The following is a 24840-nucleotide window of genomic DNA, read 5'->3' as shown; positions in this document are numbered from 1 at the left end:
AATCATTTTTCAAGCAATACTCATTTAACCAGTGAAAAAGAAAAAGAGCTTAGGCAACATCCTTTACAACACCAGCCACTGAAAGAATGAAGATTCAGGATCTAACCGAAATCATCGCTAAGAGAATAGAAGAAAACTCTATGAAGCCCACGGGGGGAACCGTGCCTCAATCATAGAGCGCTTACCTCTGATTTAGGGGGTATCTGGTTCGATCTCCAACCATATATGTTCGTGATGAATAACATCATGTCCATGGGTTCTCTCGGGTACTTCCGTTTCTTCCCACTTTTTCATTCCACCAATTCTTCCATCATCATTCACTTGCCCCTTAATCATCCATCTCCCTTACCCTAAATGACATAATTGTGTGATGTTAAACTGACAGATTTCGTTTCTAGGAAGACTACACTATTTAGAAGATAAAAGAACACCAATCACCCATCAAATGTCAAATCAAATCCGTCGTCATTTCATGATACACATGAAATGAAATGAAAATCTTTGAGTTTTACGTCCCACGTTTATGGCGGCTAGGCTAAAGGAGACAGTGATGATGGGAAATGAATGAAAAGGTGGAATGAAGAAAGTGGGAGGAAACGGGGGAACCCCGAGGAAACCCACGCTCACGATGTTTGCCCACCACAAAGTTCACTTGGCGGGAGCCGGGATCGAACCCGAAACCTCATGCACCAGAAGTGAACGCTCTACCACTGAGCCACCTCGGAACCTTTCATCATATACAGAACAGAAGAAAATGCACTGGATATAATAGCATTTTCATGAAAATCCTTTCCATCCACTGTTAGATAAATATATTAAATTGGAACTGGAACTGGAACTGGAAATTTTTCCAGCTAGGAACATAACAATTTTTTTAAAAAAAAATCACGTATTATCCTCTGATCATTCTTTCTAAATATTATTGTGAATAAATTACTATATTTGAATATAAGACAGAAAGGGGAAATACGGTAAGTGTGACCTACCTTTTGCTGTTTTTTTCCTTGACACTCACCTTGAAAATAAATGATTTGATTACTCAGTTACAGACAAACAAAAAATGCAATCCACAATAAGAAATACTTATTTTTCTTCTCCTTAAAGACTTCTTTCGGTATTCTTTTATGCTTTTTCACATCTTCACTAATGTTACTACCTAGTTACTGAAAACTTGCTACTTATCTACTAATATTACAAAGTATGTCAGCTTATTTCGTTCAACTTAGCTACTATGTTACAGCTCATTTCGTTCAAATCACAATTACTCTTCTTCTTTCGTTTGTTTTCAGCTTATAAAGTATTCTCATATTAAGAATACGCATACGCTTGTGAATCGATGATTAGAGAAAGAACCTAAATCACATTTTTCTGAAATTCGGTTTATGATATTTTCCGCTTGTATAAAAATGTACGCATATTTGGGTGTAGAAAGAGTCAAAGGTATTACAACGGTGCATATGGGAAACTGTAGGTTGAGTGCAAGAAAATGTCTTCACTTTTGGATTTAAATAGTTTTTCTTTAATATCTCAAAGTTACACAAAATGGACTCAGGTCCTTTCTACGGTGATGCACATATGTATAGGGTTCACTTTTAAGTTTTGTTTACATTTTTTTTTTAAATAATGAATAACCGAAACTAGTCTTATAAAGTGTTTTTAAATACGTATAAGCTGCGTGACAACTGAAAAGAAACAAACAAGCGTTGTAGCTATTACTTAAAGAAACAAATAAACGTTGTAGCGATTACTCTTGCTGAACATTCTTTCTTAAAAGAAGCAACAACCGTGCTGCCTTTATGCATAGCATGATTATATGTCTCGATTTAACAGGAATGTTCCTTTTTTTTTAAGAAGCACGTAAGACGTTACGGCAAAACCGTAAACGAGTCGCAAAATGACCTTTATATACGTGTGTAAAATGAAATGAAATTTCTAGTCTTGTAGTTTAAAGGGGTGGAATGATAATGCGGGAGGAAACGGGAGAACCCAACAAAACCCACAGACACAATGTTCAGAACCACAAACTCAGCTGACCTAGGATCGAACTAAGAACTCGCACCAGAGGTGAGCACTGTACCGTTTTCCCTATATGTTCTTAAAACTCCAACTTTAGTCTGTTTTGAGAAGATTTCGAAATGTTAGATATCTTCAAATTTCTCGAATGGCTCCGTAGCTAAGTATGTTTCAATATTGGATAACCTTCAATCGGTAAATGATCGAAGGTTATTTTCTCCTCATTGACATGAATAACAACCTAACCATGACTAGACGTGGATTATCAAATTATGCCAGTTTATCGAGTTTTTTTTTTATTTTCTAAATTTGGTCACCCTAGTTATGTACTAGAGAGACGAGACGAAAATTTGAGTTCTTCCAAGAAAAAACAGAACGTTGTTAGGCCAAGATATCACTTTTGTGTCGAGGCGAGACTATTTTCTCGTGCGCATCCCTATCCGGCTGTACATACTTGTTATCTTTCTCGTGTAAAAGCCGCGGGCTTAAATTTTAATGTGTAAAATAGACGCGGCGTGCGTGGGGTCCCTCGTTCGGTTCCCGGCCAAGTAATTGGTATCTGTGGGTTTTCTCAAGGTATGCGTTTTCTCCCACATTAGCATTCCACCAATTATTTCATCATCATTCATTTGCCTTAACCATCTGTCTCCCTTAGCATAAAGAGCATAATCGTGGGACGTTAAACTGAAAGATTTCATTTCATTGCATTTCATATTGAGTATCGTTTGCTATTGTTCCAAAAATTCCAACGGAAGACGATTACTCCGCGTTGTCCCGTTTTAGGCGCCGTTTATCGCTGGAGTTACTTCAAGACATCTACAGCGTTAACGTATAATTAAGTAGTTTAAAGTCTGAAAAGAAAGAAATCTCGTTAGTAACTACAAGTATAGTAATTTTAGAAATTGTTTAAACAAGAAGCTTAACATGTGAAAAAATGTTGAATACTTACTAGCATTAATGGTCTCTCCTCTTCATCATTAATACATTAAGAATAAATTTGTAATTGACATTAAGTGAAGGTAAATAGATACTACTCTTATTACAAGGTCATATCAATGGGTGGAGCTTTCGCTAGAAACCATCATTATTATTGCAATTGCAGAGCTGCAAGTGACGAGCCATCTAGGCATAAACCAGAAAAAATAAATCGAGACACAATTACAACGCTATTTTCAGATACACTAGATACCCTTAAAAATTAAAAATCAATTGGGAGAAGTGAAGGTCGTATCCGAGAGCACAGTGTGGTCCGAAATTATCAAGTTTACACTGGATAAACATAGTATTTTAAGTCTTAAGATAAATTTTCCATTTCCTACGCCCCGCTGTCTGATTTTTTTTTTTTTTTTTTTGTGTGTGTGTGTGTGCAAACAGCCTTGGAGAACTTATGTCTTAATACAAACAAGTGCAGCGTGTACTCTCTATAGGTCTAAATGCATTTTCCGTCGGTGTTTCTTAGAATTATTTTCAACTGCATGATAGTGTAGATTTGCCGTTGAAGTGATATTCCGAACATGATATAGATCTCGAATTTTTACACCATAGCCCTCAGGTTTCAAAATTTTCCCTAGTTTATGAGGTTTAGAGGTTAGATGAACGTGAGGCCCATTTCCCCCCTGCCAATTCATTTTGGTGGATCTTACTTCGTCTAGCCATGCCATATTATTTCTGCAAGTTAGGTCGTCATTCAGTGGCGTATTTACGATTTTGTTTCGGGGAGGGCTTTGCTAACTTTCGGGGGGAGGGGCTTTGCCTGAAAATGTGAAAATTCTGCAAGATATTTCATATAATTTACTATAGTAAGTAAGATTTCGGGGTGGCTTAAGCCCGGAAGCCCCCCCCCCTAAATACGCCACTGTCGTCATTCAAGACGGCTACCAACTACATCAAGTTCTGGTGGTATTTCGTCACTCATCAAACCAAACGAAATTAGAATACATTGATGTGATTCGTAACGCGTTTATCTATCTTTGGAAATAGGATGACTCGGATTCGATCCTTGGTTGAGAGAGGCCGTATTTCCATTCTCTACTTTCTTCCACGAAGATTCATTCAGCCATCCGCCTGGGTCGCTAACCTAGAAGGGAAAAGCAGCCGGATTGTTTTACTGACTACATGGCTACTTATATGGCCTTCTCGCTGGTCTAGAGGCTGGCGCAAACGCCTTTGGTGCACGAGGTACCGGGTTCGACTCCTTATCTTATCTTTTAAGTTTTATGTCCCACAGTTTTGCCGGTTAGGCTAAAGGAGACGGTGATGATGAGAGATGAGTGAAATGGTGGAATGAAGAAAGTGGGAGGAAACGGGAGAACCCCAAGAAAACCCACGAGCACCGTGTTTGTACACCACAAAGTCCACACGGCGCGAGCTGGGATCAAACCAGGGACCCCAAGTACCGGAGGTGAACGCTCTACCACTGAGCCACCACGCCCCCCTGGGTTCGATTCCTGGTGGGGAACATCGCACATAATACAGTGACTTTTATTTATTTTATATAATATCACTGCTGAGAAAGGACAAACTTATTAGCCAATCAATCAATTTATTAATCAATGAACCAATCGCCTCCTGCAATGGACGTAGGCGCTGAAATCCGCAGAAATGTTTGCAATGCTTTACAACACTTTACCAAATTTTATGATATTATTCATAGCGGACACTATGAACTTACGTTCCCTTTAACATAATTATTCGCATAGCATTCTTTATTCAGTAGGATCACGCAGTGACACTTATTGTGTTGTTAGTCTGTTCGATACTCCGCACGGTAACCCTTGAACGGATGCGAATTTTTAAATTATGTTTTATGCATGCATAGCTAGAGTTATTATCTCTGACGAACTCGTTAATGGAGTCAATCCGTTAGCGGATAACGGCAACATTAACGGTGGCTATTTATAGTCCATAGAGCCAATTCGTTAACGTATTAACGGATAACGGCTACTTTAACGGCGGCTATCTGTATATCATATCCCATACATATAATCGATTTTTTTTGCAGTGCATAGAGCGATTATCTCGACCGGAGTCGTTAATGGAATCAATCCGTTAACTTATCAATAGATAACGGCGTCTTTAACGGTGGCTGTCTATAGCCCATATCCCATACATGTAGGCCTACGCAAGGGCGCCTATTTATCTCTAAATTTGAGGGGCCCATTTAGATGCAGAAGGTATATATATGAGGATTTTAAAGACAAATTGCATTCAAATTATGCCAAATATTGTATATTCATAAATACAATAGGGGGCCCACATGAGCTTTGGGGGCCCAAGCCCCCCAGGATCGGCGCCCTTGTATTACGCGAATTTTTTAAGACTGTTTTCTGCAGTAGCAAACTAGATCAATTATCTCGGCCGAATTCATTAATAGAGACAATCCGTTGACATCTTAACGGCTAACGGTGACTTAAGGTGTCTATCCATGTCCTGTACCTGGAAATATTTCGCGTGATCCTTTCTAGAGTCTTTATCAGAGTTTATTTGTCTATCATTTGCAACTTGGTTGATTGGTTTAGTTCATGTTTATTGTTCCTCTAAGCACCGAAGCTATATGAGACGTGGACCTAAAAGCTTGATGTGGAATTCGAACTACATAAGCTCCCGCCGGGAATCTTTGCAACGTGAGTTGCCTATGTGAGAAGATTTGAAGCATCTTTCTTTCGAAAAGGTACTGTATAAGTGATCTCGAAAGGTATACATGTTTCTATTAGAAGAGTCCTGTATGTCTTGTATCACATTTCGTCATGCAAAATTCTGTCTCGCCTTATATTATGAGCAACCCTACAACAAATCATTCCTATAATGTGGACTTCCTTAGTGTTTGTCATTATCGTTGAGTCCTTCAATACAGAAAGAAATTTCGTATCGTCACATACACCAATGATAGTGATACAGGCCCGTATCCAGTGGGGTCTAGGGGGCCGCCCCCCCTAAATTTTTGCTGGCCTCCGTAAAAGTTTCACGGTAGGCTCGCAGATGAACTATAATATGATTGGATTGGGCCCTCTAACTACAGCCGGGTCCCCCCTACATTTTGGGGCTGACTACGAGCCTGTAGTGATATCTCATCATCTCTACGTTTAACTATATAAAATTCGAATGAAAATATAGACATTAAACAGTCGAATATATGCAATTAATCACTAATTATTGTATTATTACACTTACTCCTTTCATGACAATACCCATTCACCCTACATAAGCTACTAACGATGTTATTACTAACCACTTATTTTGGGGCTGTGGTAGGGCGTTCACCTCTGGTGCTAGGGGTCTCGGCTTCAAACCCTGCTCCCGACAAATGAACTTTGTGGTGGACAAACACCGTGTGAATAAGTTTTCTCGGGGTTCTCCCGTTTCCTCCCACTTTCTTCATTCCACCATTTCATTCATTACTCATCATCACCGTCTCCTTTAGCCAAACCGGCGTAACCGTGGGACGTAAAACTCAAAAATTTCATTTCATTTTTAACCGCTTATTTGTGATAATCAATATATTCTATGAATATACTTGGTCAAATCTTTGGTCAAATAAAACATATTAAAATCCACAATTTTTAAAAATAAGAATTTTCCGAAGAGAGAGCCTACAACTCTGTGGAAAACTAAAAGAAAAGAAAAAAGGAAATCTTTCAGTTTAACTTCCCACGATTATATCGTTTAGGCTAAGGGATGATTAAACCAAGTGTATGATGATGGAGGAATTGGTGGAATGAGAATATGGGAGGAAAACCCACGGACACGATGTTGTCCACCACGAACGTACGTGGCCACAGATCGAACTAAGAACACCACGCACCAGAGGTAAACACTCTACCACTGATCCACCATGCCCCACTGAAAGAAAAGAAAGATACGTATTAGCTGCTGGGACAAGAATTCTAGAAATGATCAAGAAAATGGATCAAAAGATTGCGTTCTTGACCAATAATTAGTTTTTGAGCCAGGGGCCACAAAATTTTTGAACGGACCCTAAATCGAGTTTTCGTTTTTTTTCTTTTTTTTTCGGAATACGGGCATCATACTAAATTAAGTGATAGTTTGGGTTTGTTTACACTATATGTAGTTCTCCAGATATAAAGCCTACAAGAAAATTTTTGCTTGAAATATAATGGATATTTTGATCCAATAACCTTCAAACTGTAAGCAAAAGTAATTTTCACAGCATTAAAGAAAAAAATAATTGATATAGGACAGGATTCAATGCTTGAATGTTTGTATTAATGCCGTTAGTTTTTTTAAGCCCTACAGTTAGTTAGGAGAAAATAATGAAAAAAGAATATTGTAGCTCAAGTCAACTGAGGTAAAATAGAAAGAATGTGGAATTAACAAGAGAAGAACAGTCACTCCTTTGGTTCCTTCAGGTGTGCCGAAAGTAATTCTATTTCGCGAATGGATGCGAAAACTCGGGAAGAAGAAGAAGAAGAAAAAAGAGTTAATGTTCGTTGCTAGGGAAATTCTGGTGAATGTTCCTTTCATTTGTATGCAGCACGCAGCGCCCATAAACCTTCACCTGACATCATCCTATTTGGACATGACAGTCGTCAAGATGTAAACCCGGAACGTTTTGTCTGACTGTTATTTATGCACAGACAGATGTAGGAGGAAAGCGCCGAGGGTTAAGGTACACACGCACGATGAAAAAAATGAACGGTTACATAACTACTAGAAGTCATTGTCTCATTTGGGAAAGCAAGTTGGTTTTCGATTACCATCTTTGTGTGAAATTTATTTGTAGTTTGCACTTTCTTTAAAAAATGTTGTCAAGCCCCTGGTTTTTGTTAGTAGGTGGGAATTATATCTATGATTGGCTTGATTAACTGTTATTTCTGACAATATTTGCACACACACTGAGAAAATTGATGGTGACAACCTGAACACATACTTCACTCTTAATTGTCCTCTACATGTTGCCTTATGTAACACAACTTCATATGGTTACTGGAAGTGCTTTCACAAACCTCTATGAATGATCTGACATCTTATCTTTATATGAATGCACCAGGAAAATACAATAATAATAATTGCAAAAGTGATATAATTTACACTCATGTCCAAAATTATTGTTGCATATCTATAACTGTCTTCTTGTAAGAATATAATTTGATTATGATTTTGCAGGGTACTTTTAATACTGATTCTATGTGATACTGATACTGATACTGATACTATCGGGAAATGTCTATTTGTGATAAATTTCATAGGAAAAGAATTATAAATACGAAAATTAGAATGAGTAAGACAAAATGTTGTCAAATGGACAAGAAAGTTTTATTTTCGTTTTATTGTTCTTATTTACTGCTCTTTTGACATGAAATTTGCCACAGACATGTCTTTGCTGATTATACATCTACTAACATTAAAAGAAATACCGGGCGAATTCGTTATCAAATTATATTCCTACAACAACATATTTATAGACATGCGACAGTAATTTTGGATATGAGTGTACCTAGGTATAATGAAATCACAATGGCTATAAATTATAATTTTGATGTTATTCTTTCAGTCTAGCTCCTTAATTTCTAGTTTTCTCGTATTCTTTTGAACTTAAAGAGGAAAGAAATTGGATCCCTTACCATATTCTACTATTGACTGACATATGTAAGTGTATATACAGGGTGTTACAAAAAATGTGTCACAGTATTTTGTGAACAAATTCCTCACATCAAAATAAGAAAAAAAAGTTCATACGGACCTGTGCTCAAAAGTGGATAGTTTCGGAGTTATAGGGTGCCGAAAATGTGAAACAAGTGAACTTTAAAAGTTCAAAGCTTCACTATTATGGAAGGAAATCTTCTATCTCGTTCCACGAAGCGATAAGCGCCTCAGTGGATATGAAGACTATGTCGAAAAATAACCTACTATATGTACTATGTGTTGGCTATATTGGTTATATGAAATAAAATATGTACACGTTTCACTGCCGGCTTTGTAACCTTACTATCTGATCACCCTTCGTATAAGGCCTTCACGGGTTCCTGATAGTCAAGTAATTAGGAAACTGAGCTAATTAGTGATATTGTACTATCGTTTGATATTACTTGAGAGCGTTAATCCATCGAAATCTTATGATCTTGAAGCTTTGCTGGCGTCTACTATTAATCCAATGTTCTCGGGATTGCTGCCAGAGTGAGTGTTGCTCTGCTGAGCTTTCGTTACCATACAGCGGCAACATCTTCAGAGCTATGTGTTGAAGTGTGCTGGTCGTACAGATTATATTGTAGTCTTTAAGAATCGCTGTTTTCCTATTGGTTGTTTTTGTTGGCCAATGGTGTGCTCTGATTTTGCTGGTGGAAACTGCTCTCTGATTGGTTGATGGTTCTTTTCGTACTGAGAAGCTGGATCCAAATGTCAGGTAGATGATAAACTTCGTCTCTGTTGATGGATGGATCCAGCTTCTCAGTACGAAAAGAACCATCAGCCAATCAGAGAGCAGTTTCCACCAGCAAAATCAGAGCACGCCATTGGCCAACAAAAACAACCAATAGGAACACAGCGATTCTTAAAGACCACAATATAATCTGTACGACCAGCACACTTCAACACATAGCTCTGAAGATGTTGCCGCTGTATGGTAACGAAAGCTCAGCACAGCAACACTCACTCTGGCAGCAATCCCGAGAACATTGGATTAACATCGAAATCTTGTTTTCAATCTAGAAACCGAAAAAATATGATTCATTGTGATGCTACTTTTGTTTTTCATAACATGAGCATATTATCAATTCCTCTTAATCAAATTACTAATTAAACTGTTTTTATGGTTTACTCTATGATAGGCTAAGACTTATGAATACATAGAAGTGAAAAGTTTATTCATAAATTTATAACTCTGGTTGGTTCTTCACGCAATTTAAATTATAATCTCAAATAGATATATTTCGTATTGTTGTGATTCATAGGATGTTAATTGTTGTTTATCTTTGTAGGCTGTTGTTCACGTGTCAACCGCTTACAGCTTCTGTGATCAAGATGTGTTAGAAGAAAAGACTTACGAACCCTCGTCCGACCCATACAACGTCATGCACTGCGTTAATTGGATGGACGATAAAATATTAGATTCCATTACTCCCAAGTAAGTTAATATTTATATATGTTTTATTTATTTCACTAGATCCTATATTCTTTCTACATTGTGATTACAAGCAATTAATAGTGACTCAGACAGTTGTGATTTCTTAGAAAAAAATGGAAATGAAATGAATTGAAATCTTTCAGTTTTACGTCCTACGGTTATGCCGGTTTGGCTAAAGGAGACGGTGATGATGAGTAATGAATGAAATGGTAGAATGAAGAAAGTGGGAGGAAACGGGAGAACCCGAGAAAACCCATGCACACGGTATTTGTCTACCACAAAGTTCACTTGGCTCGAGCTGAAATCGAACCAGGGACCCCATGAACCAGAGGTGAACGCTCTACCATTGCGGCCCTTAGAAAAAGTAGAGTTAAACACAAGACCATACCACGTAAGATATCCCTCTCTCTCTATGTTTAATATATATAGGCTCGTAGCCAGCCCAAAAATGTAGGGAGGGGGAGGGGGGATCGGTAGAAGTTACGGAGGCCGAACCAACCATATTATAGTTTATTTCCAAGTCTACCGTATATACTGATAGGCAAAGATGTAATCATATCGCCATAAACTTCAGTACATGCAAGCTCTTTATGGTACTGTGTATGCTACAGTTAAGCCGGAGATATCTGGGGTAGAAAGAAATATTCCAGAGACATCTAGCGTTGAGAGAATGATGGAAGTTGTATGTAGCGTTGAAATAAATATGGCAGAGAGATCTAGTGTTGAAAAAAATATGGCAGAGATATCTAGGCTGAAAGAAATCTAACCGATGTTTAGTGTTGAAAGAAACGCGACAGAGACATCTAAAGTTAAAAGAGGTATTTTAGAGACATCAAAGGTTAGAATAAATATTTCAGAAACATCTAACGTTGAAAGAAAAATGGCAGAAAAATGTGTTGAGGGAGTTATAAGAGAGTAATCTAAAGTTTATTCAAGGAACGTTCAGTACCTCATGTAAACAAATACACGTGGTGATTGTTTGATTTTATTGGTTAGAGAGCCTTAAAACACCCATGCGGCGGAAGAAAATAGTCCTTGCTTATAAGGCTCATTACCAAAATTCCTTAGAATTAGACAACAGAAACAACACTTTATCTAAGAACTAAATTGAATTAATGCAATAAAAGAGAATACGCATGCATTGAAAATAGTTTTGACCCAACTTTAGCGCGAATCACAGTTAACAATATGATCACATGCGGGGAATAAGTAAAACATCGGCAGGGTACAAGCACGTGCTTCTCGAAAGAAGCGCTGACCGATAGCCAATCATCCGATGACTGGCGGAGTAATACAGTACTGCAATGTTTACATCAGGATCAGAAGGTTCGTTGAATGAACTGTAGTTGAAAGAAACATGGCTGAGACATCTAGCATTGAAAGAAATATTATAGAGACATTTAGGCTGAAGGAACTATGACAGATATAGCATTGAATGAAACATCAGAGACATGTAGCTTTAAAGGAAATGCAACAGAGATATTAGCGTTGCAAGAAGTATGAAACAGACAACAAGGGTTGAAAGAAATAAGGCAGAGACATCTAGCGTTGAAATAAATATGACAGAGACATCTAACCTTGAAAGAATTTTGGCAGACAAATCTAGCATTGAAAGAAATATGTTGTAGTCATCCTGTATTAAAAAAACATCCATTTTTCACATTTGTTTGTGAATTTGTCATTAAGACTTATTTACAGTGCTCTTACATGTCTCTGTCGCGTTTCTTTCAACGTTAAACATCAGTTAGGTTTCTTTCAGCCTAGATATATCTGCCAATTTTTTTTCAACACTAGATCTCTCTGCCATATTTATTTCAACGCTACATACAACTCCTATAATTCTCTTAATACTAGATGTCTCTGAAATATTTCTTTCTACCCTGGATATGTATGGCTTAACTGTAGTATATACAGTACCATAAAGAGCTTGCATGTATTGGAGTTTCTGGTGATATGATTTTTTTTCACATGAGGATTAATTTCATTCAGCATCTTGAACATCTCATGATTATGCCTTTTTAGGAAAATTGGAATTTTGAGTGCATACTTCAACTGTAGGATTTACAACTCTGCATTTGTTGAAAGACTAAATCCTTTGGAGCGCGTTTTACCAAGTGTTCTTCAAGTGGAGCCATTTCTACTAGTTAGAAGGTTCTACGAACTATGTTGGTATTATCGAATGTCTCTCTTTTGTTTCGAGCGTGTGCCAGTAAACATGTTTTAAAGTTAGTATTAATTAAAATTAGCTTAATTTTGTGTAAGTATTAATAGAACAGGCACGTAGCGAAGGGGGGGTCCGGACCCCCCCTTCGAGACCAGAAATGAAAAAAATAGGCAAGGATGAAACAAAATGAAATATGAAAAAGGATCAGCGTTAAAAATAAACCACAGGAAGCTTTTGGTTACTCTTTCTTATGAGGAAATTTGTATTACTTGCAATACATGGTTGCGAGGTATGCAATATATCCTGGAAGAGTTAGGGAATTTGGAATTTCTAGAAAAGTTGCGGAATTCTCAGAATTTCTGCTACTAGTCAGGGAGATTTCAAGCTTCCGAAAGCATAGTGCCGTTGTGTAACAGCGTGGACATTTTTTTTATCATAATTTTTGGTCATCGCATCCTTACAATATCAAACATGTTATTTCAAAAACAATTTTCTACTGCTCCTTTAACCTGTCATTTGAAACAGACAGTAATTGACGGAATAATAAAAACAAAAATTTATGTGGAATGGAAAGAAAGTTCAGTTAACATTTGATTCAACGGAGAAAGGAACGCAGATATTGCAAAATATTTTACAGGACATTAAAATATTTTACAGGACATTATTGAGTATGTACTTTTTATAATAGTGAATATGTACTTTTTATAATAGTTGAGGTCATAATGAAAGGAAAATTGTTATATTTGAATAAACAGAGGAAGGATGTAAATATTGTATAATCTTTTTCAATGCTTTTTTTCCTGATTTTACTCGAGATTTCTCCATAGTTTATTAAAATACTTACCAACATATCCTCACAAACCAATATATGTTGATAGTAAAGTAGTTTAGATTGATCGAGCTCCTTGGCCTTCAGAATTTTATGTCACCCCCCCCCCCCCGTTACAAAATCCTGGCTAAACGAACCAATATATGTTTCAGTAAAATAGTTTAGAATGATCGAACCCCTGGTGTGATGACCACAATATTTCATGTCACGGATCCCCCCCCCTTCACGAAATCCTGGCTACGTGCCTGAATAGAAAGAAACACGTATCAGTTTTATTTTAATAATAATTGTATGGTTGTCAAGAATAGAATATATTTTATAACAATAGATCTGTACAAGCTATTAGAACTTTAATAATCTTTGTCTTATTAAATGACATAATCTATGACTATTTGCGCTACTCTACTATAGTTTGTGATACTATAATTTAGATTCTATTTTTGCTGTCTTTTTTGGACTAATGTTTAACCTACGAGGCGAGTTCAGAAAGTAAATTTCGTCGGGGGGTAAACAGAAAGAAAGGCACAATGACCTTGGAAAATTAATTGCCAAATATGGCACAGATGACACAACTTTTCAACATATTTACCACCGGCATTCAGGCACTTGTCAAACCATATGGGCAGGCACGTAGCCAAGGGGGGGGTCCGGGGGTCCCTTCGAGACCAGAAATGAAAAAACTTAGGGAAGGATGAAACAAAATGAAACAAGAAAAAGAAGGATCAGCGTTAAAATAAACTACAGGAAGCTTTTGGTTACTCTTTCTTATGAGAAAATTTGTATTACTTGCAATACATGGTTGCGAGGTGACCGATATATCCTGGAAGAGTCAGGGAATTTGAAATTTCTAGAAAAGTTGCGGAATTCTCAGAATTACTGCTACTAGTCAGGGAGATTTCATGCTTCCGAAAGCATAGTGCCGTTGTGTAACAGCGTGGACATTTTTTTATCATAATTTTTGATCATCGCATCCTTACAATATCAAACATGTTATTTCAAAAACAATTTTCTACTGCTCCTTTAACCTGTCATTTGAAACAGACAGTAGTTGACGAAATAATAAAACCAAAAATATATGTGGAGAGAAAGTTCTGTTAACATTTGACTCAACAGAAAAAGGAACGCAGATATTGCAAAATATTTTACAAGACATTATTGAGTATGTACTTTTTATAATAGTGAATATGTACTTTTTATAATAGTTGAGGTCATAATGAAAGGAAAATTGTTATATTTGAATAAACAGAGGAAGGATGTATATATTGTATAATCTTTTTCAATACGTTTATTTTTTATTATTATTATTTTACTCGAGATTTCTTCATAGTTTATTATAATACTTACCAGCATATCCTCACAAACCGATATATGTTGATAGTAAAGTAGTTTAGATTGATCGAGCTCCATGGCCTTCAGAATTTCATGTTATTCCCCCCCCCCCTTCGTTACGAAATCCTGGCTAAACGAACCAATATATGTTCCAGTAAAATTGTTTAGAATGATCGAGCCCCTGGTGTGATGACCACAGTATTCCATGTCACACACCCCCTTCACGAAATCCTGGCTACGTGCCTGATATGGGATCAACTTTTGTATCCCGATATCGTAACAGTCAACTGCCTGTGAATGAAACCAATGTATAACAGCTGTCTGCAATTGTTTATGACTATCAAAACGGACATTTTTTTGCGATGTAAGAAGACATAAAAATAACTCGGAACAAGAACTAGACTATACGGCGAGTAACAGCCGATCTTCTGCCAGTGACGGATCTAGATGAAAAACTGGAGGGCAGCTATAACTCTGACTATGAAGGTATATCATTAGTTTACCATAAACTTTCAAAAATATATAAATAATAGCTACAATTATTTTTGTCACTCGAAAAATTGGGGGCCTAGCCTCCCCGGCCCCGGCTAGATCCGCCACTGTCTTCTGCAATCATTCTGTTGGACATGTCTGACCACTATCCATATTTGTCTTTGTTGTTGATTTCCCTAACTTTCAGCAAAACTTAATGTATGCTCTTTGTTTCATATAAGAATCCATGACAACGGGAACCAGAGTGTCTTGGATGACCAATATTGAAAGAAGAGCACAGATGCTCTGTTTACAAAATCTCTATTTGTCCTACAAAATCATAGCGCTACCCTCACATGATATACAATTTTCTGTCATTAGCAATTACAGAGCACCAATATCAGTTCTGGAACTTCATTGTCAAACCTTTTATATAGATTTTCACACTTATAAGAAGCCTTCACGTAGTGTATACTGTGACAGTCCCAGGCCCGCAAACCAGCCACAGAGGTTTTTGGGGGGAGAGGGCATGAATATGTTAGGGGGGACCAAGTAATCAAAAATTATCTTACAAATATCTAAATTGTGCTTTTTGAATTAATAATAGAATTTTGTATTGAGGTCTGGAGAGGTTAAGTAAAGTTTAAGGGAGCCAGGCCCTCCTATCCCCCCTCTGGTTGCGGGCCTGGACAGTCCATCTTCTTTAATAACATAAGAGTCATTTATGATGTAACTATACTGTACTTATTCCTTGCAGGTTTATAGGAAAACTGCCAAATACGTATGCATATTCAAAATGTTTATCAGAAAAACTGATGTCGGATCACAGTGAGCTTTTCCCAATAGTCATTGTTCGACCGTCAATAGGTAAGTAATTTTTGTTTTAAAAAATCTTGTATTTATAAACAAAGATCGGAACAGAATAAACAATATAATATCTTGTACAGGGCAAGTCAAAATAATGGACCCGATTTCAAATATTTATTCTGTAAAATCTAATAAACTTAGGTTAACTTTCAGTTTCGTTTCCACGCAGCGTTCCCACTTTCTACTGCTGTAAGAGTCAACAGCAAACATGAGATGAATTGCTGATAATTGACTACAACAATATGCTATAAAAATGTTTAGCAGGAAATTGATTATCGGCTTGATATGTGCCGAGTTACGCGAGGTGCTCATTTAAAACACTTGTGATATGTTGGAAGAAAACTTTGGCTTTGTTATCATATATCTCACAATACCATATGTTTATTAGATTTTACAGAATACATTTCTGAAATCGAGCCCAAAGCGAATGCAACTCCGTCAAATGCCGGAAGGCCTGTGAAAAATAAATATATTTTTTTCAAGTTTTTTTAAAATTTAATTACTATTTCAAGTTTGATATTCCCTACAGCGATAAAATAATCATAACTTTTCTTGAGATTGGATTAAATGAGATTAGATTTAAAAAAATAAGCATTTAGTACTTCCTAAGGATGTTCTGGCCTCTGTTGACAAAAATATAATTTAGTTCAATAATAATAGAGGAACTTAGCGACATTTATGTTATTTGATTGTTTTCAGTAACAAAAAAAAAAAAAAAAAAAAAGCAGCGGGGCCACGTGTAATTTGTTTGGGTCCCCACGAAATCTATGAACGGCTGTGTCAGAAGGTAATTCTTGGACACAATCGCCTATGTTTTTTAAATGTATTCATTTCGAGGTGGTTTATTTCCATTTTAAACAAATTCATATATTCTAACACAAAGAAGGAATGAAATACTACGACTAATCTGGTGTTTATGTGTAGGGTCTACCATTAGTACTCTTGTTTCATATCAGGTTCGTATGTTGTCTATCAACTCTCTCTCTCTCTCTTTCTTTCTCTCTCTGTCTCTCTAGGAGAAAAAAACAAAACAAAAGATTTCATTTTCATTTCATGATAATTGAATTCTTGTTCCAACACCTATGAAACACCTTAGTTGTCGCATTGATTTTTTTTTTATCTTAATTTAAATAAAATATTTTTATAAACTTTTCATTTGTTGATGAAGAAAAGAATAACATTAAGATTACATAGATGCATGGATTAATTTTTCTACGGTGCTCGACGGTTCGAACATAACCTTCACAAAATCTTTATAAATTATGTATATTTATGAAAAAGAATTGTTATTGATACAGTTGTTATTGTGATGTGTGGCGATAATTACTTGAATATTTAACAGACATTATAACAATAATATGCAATATACAGTATAATCATATTCAAGAGATTGCTAATTGTAATCTCACCATTACTGCTGCAAACCTTTCCAATGCAAAATTAGGGACACTTCATGAAGTTTATCAATGGGGGAAGAGGCCCTGAGAGAATATGTATCAGCGATCCTTTTGCCAGTTCAAATGAAGAGCGAATCATATTTGAATCTTTTTTTTTTTTTTTTTTGAAACGACAAATATCAAGTTTTGTCAGACGTGAAATTAACGACAATATCGTGTTTGCGACGCGTAGATACACATTTTGTGAGATATCTGATCCTGTCAAGCTGTTGCCTACACTTGACATATAAATAAATAGAAGCTTTTGGGGAACCATTCTGTGTAGTATAGTTTTCATCATTTTTGTCAAAACTTGTTTTTACTAACGTGTCATTTTACAAAAAGAAAATAAATAAATAAATAAATAAATAAAATCATTTATCTAATTAATAAAGGAAAAAAATGAAGTGAAATCTTTCAGTTTAAGGTCCCACGATATGGGCTAAGGGAGGATGATTAAGGTAAATGAAGAGAGACGGATGATTAAAATAAATAAATAATGATGGAATAAATAATGGAATGAGAATGCGGAAGCAAACGAAAGTCCCCTCAGAAAACCCACGGACACGTCATTGTCCACCACAAAGTTAGTTGGCTGGGGATCGAATTAGGAACCTCACACACCAGTGATAAGCACCCTACCACTGAGCCAGCATGCCCCACTTTGCCATGCTTTGAATACTTTATGTTTTCACAAATATAATTTCGTGTTTATTCGTTTCCCCATACGTAGTATTTGAACATAACCTATACAAAAAGAGTTACCAGACAATTTTTGGGGCTCAGCGGTGTCTTTTATATTCTAAACGACAAGATTTAGAGGTCGGTTAAATTTTGACGATACCTTATAAGAGAAACATGTAGTTTATCTTTTCTGCAATTCTGTCACGTTCGTACTCTAATAAATCTTGTAGTTATCTTTCAGTGCAAATGTTTGACACACAGACGCAAATAACAATTGTCAAAGAAAATTATATTTACTAGAAAAGCAATGGGAAAGGAGAGAATCATATGTTTCGTCTTCGGGTCATGGGTCTGTCCGGGTCACCGGATCTGGTGAGTCATGGGTCTGATTGCCTTTGGATCTTCCGAGTCACGGGTCACGAAGTTCATGATCCATTCCATTACTGGTATCCAGGACCATAGTAACAGTCATTTTCATTCTGAATTCTTGCAAATAAGATACGATTTTCCCTATACCTAGACCATCTGTATTATTATTATTGTTATTATTTCAAAACTTGAATGGGATTTCCACGTTGTACAGATTACATAATTCATAAGTCTAACTGCCCTAAGGTGCTTTTTTTTTCTTTTACTATATCTGTGATGTGTGACTTACACAGAAATTACTTGTTCGTTTTACATTCTACCCTTAGCTAGTTTACTAAGAACTGGACACTTGTTTTTATGTGCATTTTAATTTAGAGACTCAGACGGATGAATGCTGTTGGCCTTCACCTTTGACTGAGAGACCCAGTCAGTTTTTTTTTTCTTACATAACGTGTAGCTACTGATCATTATCATCCAAGAAGGCACAAAAAAAAGTTAATTTGTCTAGTCTAACACAGTTTGAACACCACCATCAGATGTGAACTCTGGTATATGTTAAATAGCGTTGAAACATTATTGTTAGAAGATGGTTCCACCAAAGTAATAGATTTTTACAAAATTAAGTTATTAAAAATAAAATGTTATTGGTATTCACATACTTAGGTATTGTTGAATAAGAATACGTAATTGCTAATTGGGATTGCACAACAGGAATTTCCAAATGTAAAGGATTGGCTAATGCTAACAATTATAGATTACGTAGTAAGTAAGGATCTAGGTTTAATGAAATCTGTTGCTAATTTGAATAACAAATACACTATTTTTCAATGATTTTTGTTTCACTTTATAATATGTGTAAAATTAAGCAAAATATGCAGTGAAATGAAATCGCATCATTTGTAACTTCTATGTGAATGACTTATTGAATAGATCTATATGCCCGTGAATGTGGCCCCACCCACACCCGCACTAATGGTAAAACACACATAAAAAAAATTAGTGCCTAGTTAGTACCGACGATCTACAAGGTTAAAAAAATCTGCTGTTACTAAAACGTCAAAAAACAATAAAAAAATTACGGGTAGAGCTAGATTCACACTAGCCTCACCCACTCAACGGATTCAGAAAAAACTCATACACAAAGCTAGTGTTAAATTAGTGCTGAAGATACCGCATAGAAAGAAAATTAGTGCTATTGTTAGAAGGTTAAAATAGGAGAATCTTTAATGGCACCATCATCAAAGAAAACAATCAATCCCTAATTTTTATCATGAGATTAATAGCACTGATTTTCTTTGTATGCGGTATCGTCAGCACTAATTTAGAAGTATTTTTTTGGTATAGTTTACAAAATTAGTGCTGCATTTTTAAAATGGGTGGGGCTATCTTCACGTGAACTGGCCCCACCCACACCGGCACTAGTTATAAAACATATGCTAAAAGCTAGTGCCCAATTAGTGTCGACGACCTATAATGTTTTAAAAGAATGTTAGAGAAAAGTAAATACATGGAAGTTCGTCGAGGTCGTAATACTGCAAATTATGGATACCTCAAAATATCAAATAATACTTTTCGACGAAGTGGATACTTTAAAATATCTAGGATCAATATCAACAAACCAAAACCATATCTACGAGAAAACTAAATATTGGTTGAAATAAGGTAATTTGTGTTATTATTCAGTTCACAAGCTTTTGTCGTCGTGAATTCTGTGGAGGAATTTGAAGCTAAAAATATCTAAAATATTTTTGAAGATAAAAATATTGAATAATGCCTGTTGAGGTGTATGGTTGCGAAATATGATCGCTTACTCTGACGGAAGAATGTATTTGAAAACAAGATCCTGAGACGAATATTCGGCCCCAAGAGGAACGGGAAATCCTCCCTTTTCTTAAAATCTAAATAGAAATAAATTGATATAAAGTATATACCTCTCTTCATTATATTAGGAAGGAAAAACATACAGCTGTTGTCCTTAATAACATTAAACATGTCTAAGTTTTTAAATATTAATGCATTTCTATTTGGAGATAAAACATCTTTGTAGATGTAAAAGCTTCTTTCTACATATGCAGAGACCGGTAGGACAAACTTTGCACTCGTTCGAAATGGCAGCTCTGTAAGTGTTGCAAATCCGACAACATGCGTATTCTTCTAAATCTAACCTGAGGTTTTTTTTGGCAAAACCATTTATCTGTTGCCTCAGTAAAGTATATAGTAGTTAACCCACTGTTCCTTGTCTAAGCAATGTTGTTCTAAGTTTCTAGTGAACACAAAACACATACCGGAGACAGAAAACAGTTTTGTCTGCAGATCATGAATCTTCTCTGGTTGAAGAAGTTGGTACGCCTTTGGAAATCGCACCCGCTTCTTTTGAATCCAAAGAAAGCACAAACTGCTTGATTTTGTCAGCAGCACACTCAGTCCACGATAACAAAGAAATTTGGAAATCAACTTTTAGATAAGTGTCATTGAAAGAAGGGGAAAGAGAAAAAGAGGAGATTACTAGCAGATTAAGGGGATAAAGAAACCGAAAAGGGGGAGAAATGCTGGAAATTTATCTCTGTTCTCAACTGAAAGCAACATTTGACGCTTAGGGTACTTCCGGAGAACTCGTTTTTACTATAAAGGAAACGTGCTCTAACCCTCATTGTGTGTGAAGTCCATGTAGATTCGGTAAATACTAGAATGGAATTCAAAATGAGCAGCACAGAAAAGAAAAGTTACCTGTGACAACTGTATTAAATCTATTCTTTAAAAAAAATACTGATGTAACACGTAAAAATACCAATGTTTGAGGTAAACATTCGAAGTTCCATTTGGCAACACTGAAGGACTCTTCAAGGTATTTCCGAAATTGCCCAGTAGCAAAATGGCGGAATCAGTGATACAGAAGGCTTACTATGCGCTCGAATAGTCTAGAACTCCATTGGTATAAACCGTTCTTCAGATATATTTTCAGTCAAAATTTGATAAACAAGCACCACACCATCTCAAGGTGTTTAAAACAGTTTAGACCGACAGGCTACTTGTGGAGGGGAAAAGACACAAACAAGCACGGATTTTTGGAAGAAGTTGATTATCGTTTAGACATCTCCCACGTCACGAAATGGGCCTACATCGAATATTTGTCATTGAGTATGAGTGTGCATAAAAGAAGTTGGAAAGTTAGTTTTGGTTTTTTATTCATGACAATATAAAGTAATTGATAATATCGTATTTGTGATAACGTAAAATGTATGATAATAATATATTCGCGATAATACGAAATGAATGATATTATAAATAACTGATATTATTTGCATTCGTGATACCATAAAATATCTGATAATATAGTGTTCGTGAAAGTACAAAATAACTTATAGTATTATATTCATTATAATACAAAATAACTGATAATACGAATAATACTGTATTCCTGATAATACGAAATAACTGACATTATATTCGTGATACTACAAAATAACTGATAATATTTGTATTCGTGATAACATAAAGTAACTGATAATATCGTGTTCGTTATAGTACAAAATAACTGATAAATCATAATATTGTATTCGTGATGAAGGAAAGTATTCAAATTTCAAGTTAATAGAACTAACCAGAACCAAGTCAGTTCTATTAGCAAACAAGATGACGTACGATCGAACTAATATATGTAATTCTAGATTGTTGTTTACCCAACTCTAGGATTATGATTTTAGATATATGTAAATTAGTCTGTTTAGTTTAATCAAATTGAACTAAACGTTTGATGAACTAAATATAACTTTTAATATTTGTTTGCTTTCTTTAAACAAAGGAGAAAGTTCTCTTTTCATTAAATATATATATATATTAAGTAAGAAAAAAATTTTCAATACTGTGAAGCTTACGCTATTCTTTTTCTTTCTATTTTTAGTAACAGCAGCTTGGAGGGAGCCTCTCCCTGGCTGGGTAGAAAACCTAAATGGTCCCACAGGTCTTCTTGTAGGAGCTGGAAAGGGAGTTCTACGTTCCATGCATTGCCGAGAAGATTATTTGGCAGATGTAGTTCCTGTAGACTTGTGTATAAACGCCATGATAATAGCTGCTTGGTGGAGAGGAACCAATAGGTAAATATGTTTTTGTCTTTGTATATTTTAAAAGTTGTGCTAGTGCAGAAGTAGGTAGAGCTAAGTTGAGTATATCAGAGTCCGGAATCGACTCCCACTATCGGTTTATTACATTCAAAAAATCCTCTAATAAAAACAATATCTACAGAAATACTTCAATACAACTTTCTCTATTGTCAGGTAAAAATTAGATAGCCCAAGACCGTGCGGGCAAGAATACGATATCTACAGAGTTCCAGGCAAGCTAAGCAGAGTGGCATAGGAAACCCCAATGCTCCGCAGCAAGCAGTGAGAGGGTTAAAGAGACACAGAGCCCCGAAGCAGGCTAAGTCAGGTAGAAGGGAAGCTAAGAATTCCGCAGCAGACTAGAGGCCTTGACGTTGGGTTCTCCTAGTGCTCCAGGCAAGCAAGAGGAGGGGAGACCAATCGAAGGCTGGTGCCTATCCATTGTATGTTCTCAATATATAGGCGTTGCTAGCAGCGGTGGCGCTGCTGCTCCCATGTCGTCATGTGACTTGTAGGTGGTGTGAGTGGACCGTCGTCTGTTTCTTGTAATCCCACGTGAGGTGTAGCACTGCAACGAAAATACATGTGTTTGATGTTTACAAAGAGGAGCACATATCATTTACAAAGAGGAGCATATAAACAGAAGCACATGGTACATTACAATATTTAAAATTTCTGCCTTAGAAGAGGCTATCATACATAATCGTAATTCAATGCTCAATTACCAAAGAAAGCGCTGGAGGTTGAAAGGACGGTATATGGACGGATGACAGGAGAAGGACATTGACCCGTCTATCACAAACACGTCTCTTAGATGTCAGTCTCGAAATATCGGGATGTCCCATATTTGGTGGTGGATGTCGCGTGTATAGTCACCCACATAAGTACCTGGACCCCTGACTGTTATAAAACCATTACTTGGGGTCCAGGTACTTATGTGGGTGACTACATCCTGTGAAGCTCCAGATTCCTATGGGACATTTCTGGGTTCTTCGCAGGATAATCACATTACGATTTTGGTCATCCAAATATTATCCTGTAACAAGCACTTCACATTAAAATTCAAGGGACATCCTGTGCATATTCCCATTATTTTTAAAATTTCTATTGTGAGTCTAAGTGTCTTAGGACATCTATGGGATCAATGGGACACACACAAAAAAATGACTATATAGGCCCCGCGATATAGCATTTCTATCCAACGTACTTTGTAAGTGGGCCACTTAAATGCTATGGTGTCAAGTTGCTGATGATATTCTTTAATGTTCTTCCCTTTTCATTTGGACAAGATAAGAGACGAACAAAAAATGAATGAACGACAAATCAGCTGCAGGAAAAAAATAACATAGGTCGCACTGAGAAATAGGAAGTTCTGTTTATACCGTGCACAACCATTTCCAAAGAGTGGGAACGTGCCTTACAGTCCTTCCTCGAGTAAAAAACAAAATTCGTTTCGCAATTTCACAAACTTCCATGTATAATTTGATCAAAACATGACAACAAATTCGCGCTTTCGCTTGCGTCAATCAGAGTCAGTCGCAAGTTATTTATGTATTTATTTATTTTTTAAACTTGACAGCAAGGAAAAGCACACAGGATCACTCACAGGCAATAATGCTCTTTGAACCGCATAATGTGAAGGAAAAAGTGATACCAGATACAAAAGGTAAATGTCTTGACGGAAACAATACCTACTGGCTTACTCACACAAATCATTCTCGTGTATGTATATAGAACTCTAAAACGTATTTCGGAAGGCGAAAACAATATTATTATGTCATCACTTCTACCGCTACAAGTTTGTCCTTGGTTTAACACAATAACCCGCGTCAATCTTAACACAAATGCACTCTGGGTAATAAAAAAAAAGAAACAAGTGAAAGCAGATGAGTCTTGCTTCTCAGACCATTATCTTTCCTGTAGGTTTCTGAAACCAATTTGCTCTGTAGCCAGGCGACACATAGCGTTTCCTTATTCTTAACGGTAATAGTTGTAGAGATTATCTGAAAGAGTGTTCATAAAATTAATCGTTCTTTTTCTTTTTGTACGCGTAATAAATGTTAAACAAAGGATTATGGCATAACGACCTGAGAGCGTTTGTATACCTATACACCGAGGAAGGATATCAATCATTGTCAATGCTTTTTATAACGGATACAATGAATTGCTTGCTTAACGTTACCTGGCCGCTGTCGGATATTTTGTTTACAGGAAACAAATGACGAGAACATGCAATTGAATAGCAACGAAAAGTTTTTTTTTTTTTTTTTTTAAGGTACCGTAGAATTGAATACTCCATAGAATCAAACCGTAGCTAGTTATGTGTGACACTGTGTTCGATTTTTGGTATGGCAACTTGCCTCGGATTCAAATTCAAGTAGTAATTTTGATTTTACTTTAAAGAGAAAAAGCCTCTCATATAGCCTTGATGCTGGAAAGTTGATTCAACCAAACAATCAACTGTTTTCGAAGTTAGTCGGCACGATAAATAATAACTT

The 24840-nt window shown here is 36.3% G+C and overlaps 1 protein-coding gene across 3 annotated transcripts in view; it reads left to right on the top strand.

Moving 5' to 3' along the window:
* LOC145662457 (putative fatty acyl-CoA reductase CG5065) overlaps window positions 1–24840 on the top strand; it is a 139504-nt gene that overhangs the window by 99321 nt on the left and 15343 nt on the right. For all 3 annotated transcript variants that reach the window (XM_081728052.1, XM_081728051.1, XM_081728053.1), the window contains exons 4-6: window positions 9948–10093; window positions 15644–15753; window positions 22144–22336. In XM_081728052.1, coding sequence (XP_081584178.1) covers window positions 9948–10093; window positions 15644–15753; window positions 22144–22336 — 449 coding nt within the window. The remainder of the gene's footprint in view (window positions 1–9947; window positions 10094–15643; window positions 15754–22143; window positions 22337–24840) is intronic.

Source organism: Thermobia domestica, chromosome 10, assembly GCF_964235325.1.
Source record: "Thermobia domestica chromosome 10, izTheDome1.hap1.1, whole genome shotgun sequence".
Classification (NCBI taxonomy): Eukaryota; Metazoa; Arthropoda; class Insecta; order Zygentoma; family Lepismatidae; genus Thermobia; species Thermobia domestica.
This window is presented reverse-complemented; position numbering and strand designations above follow the sequence as displayed.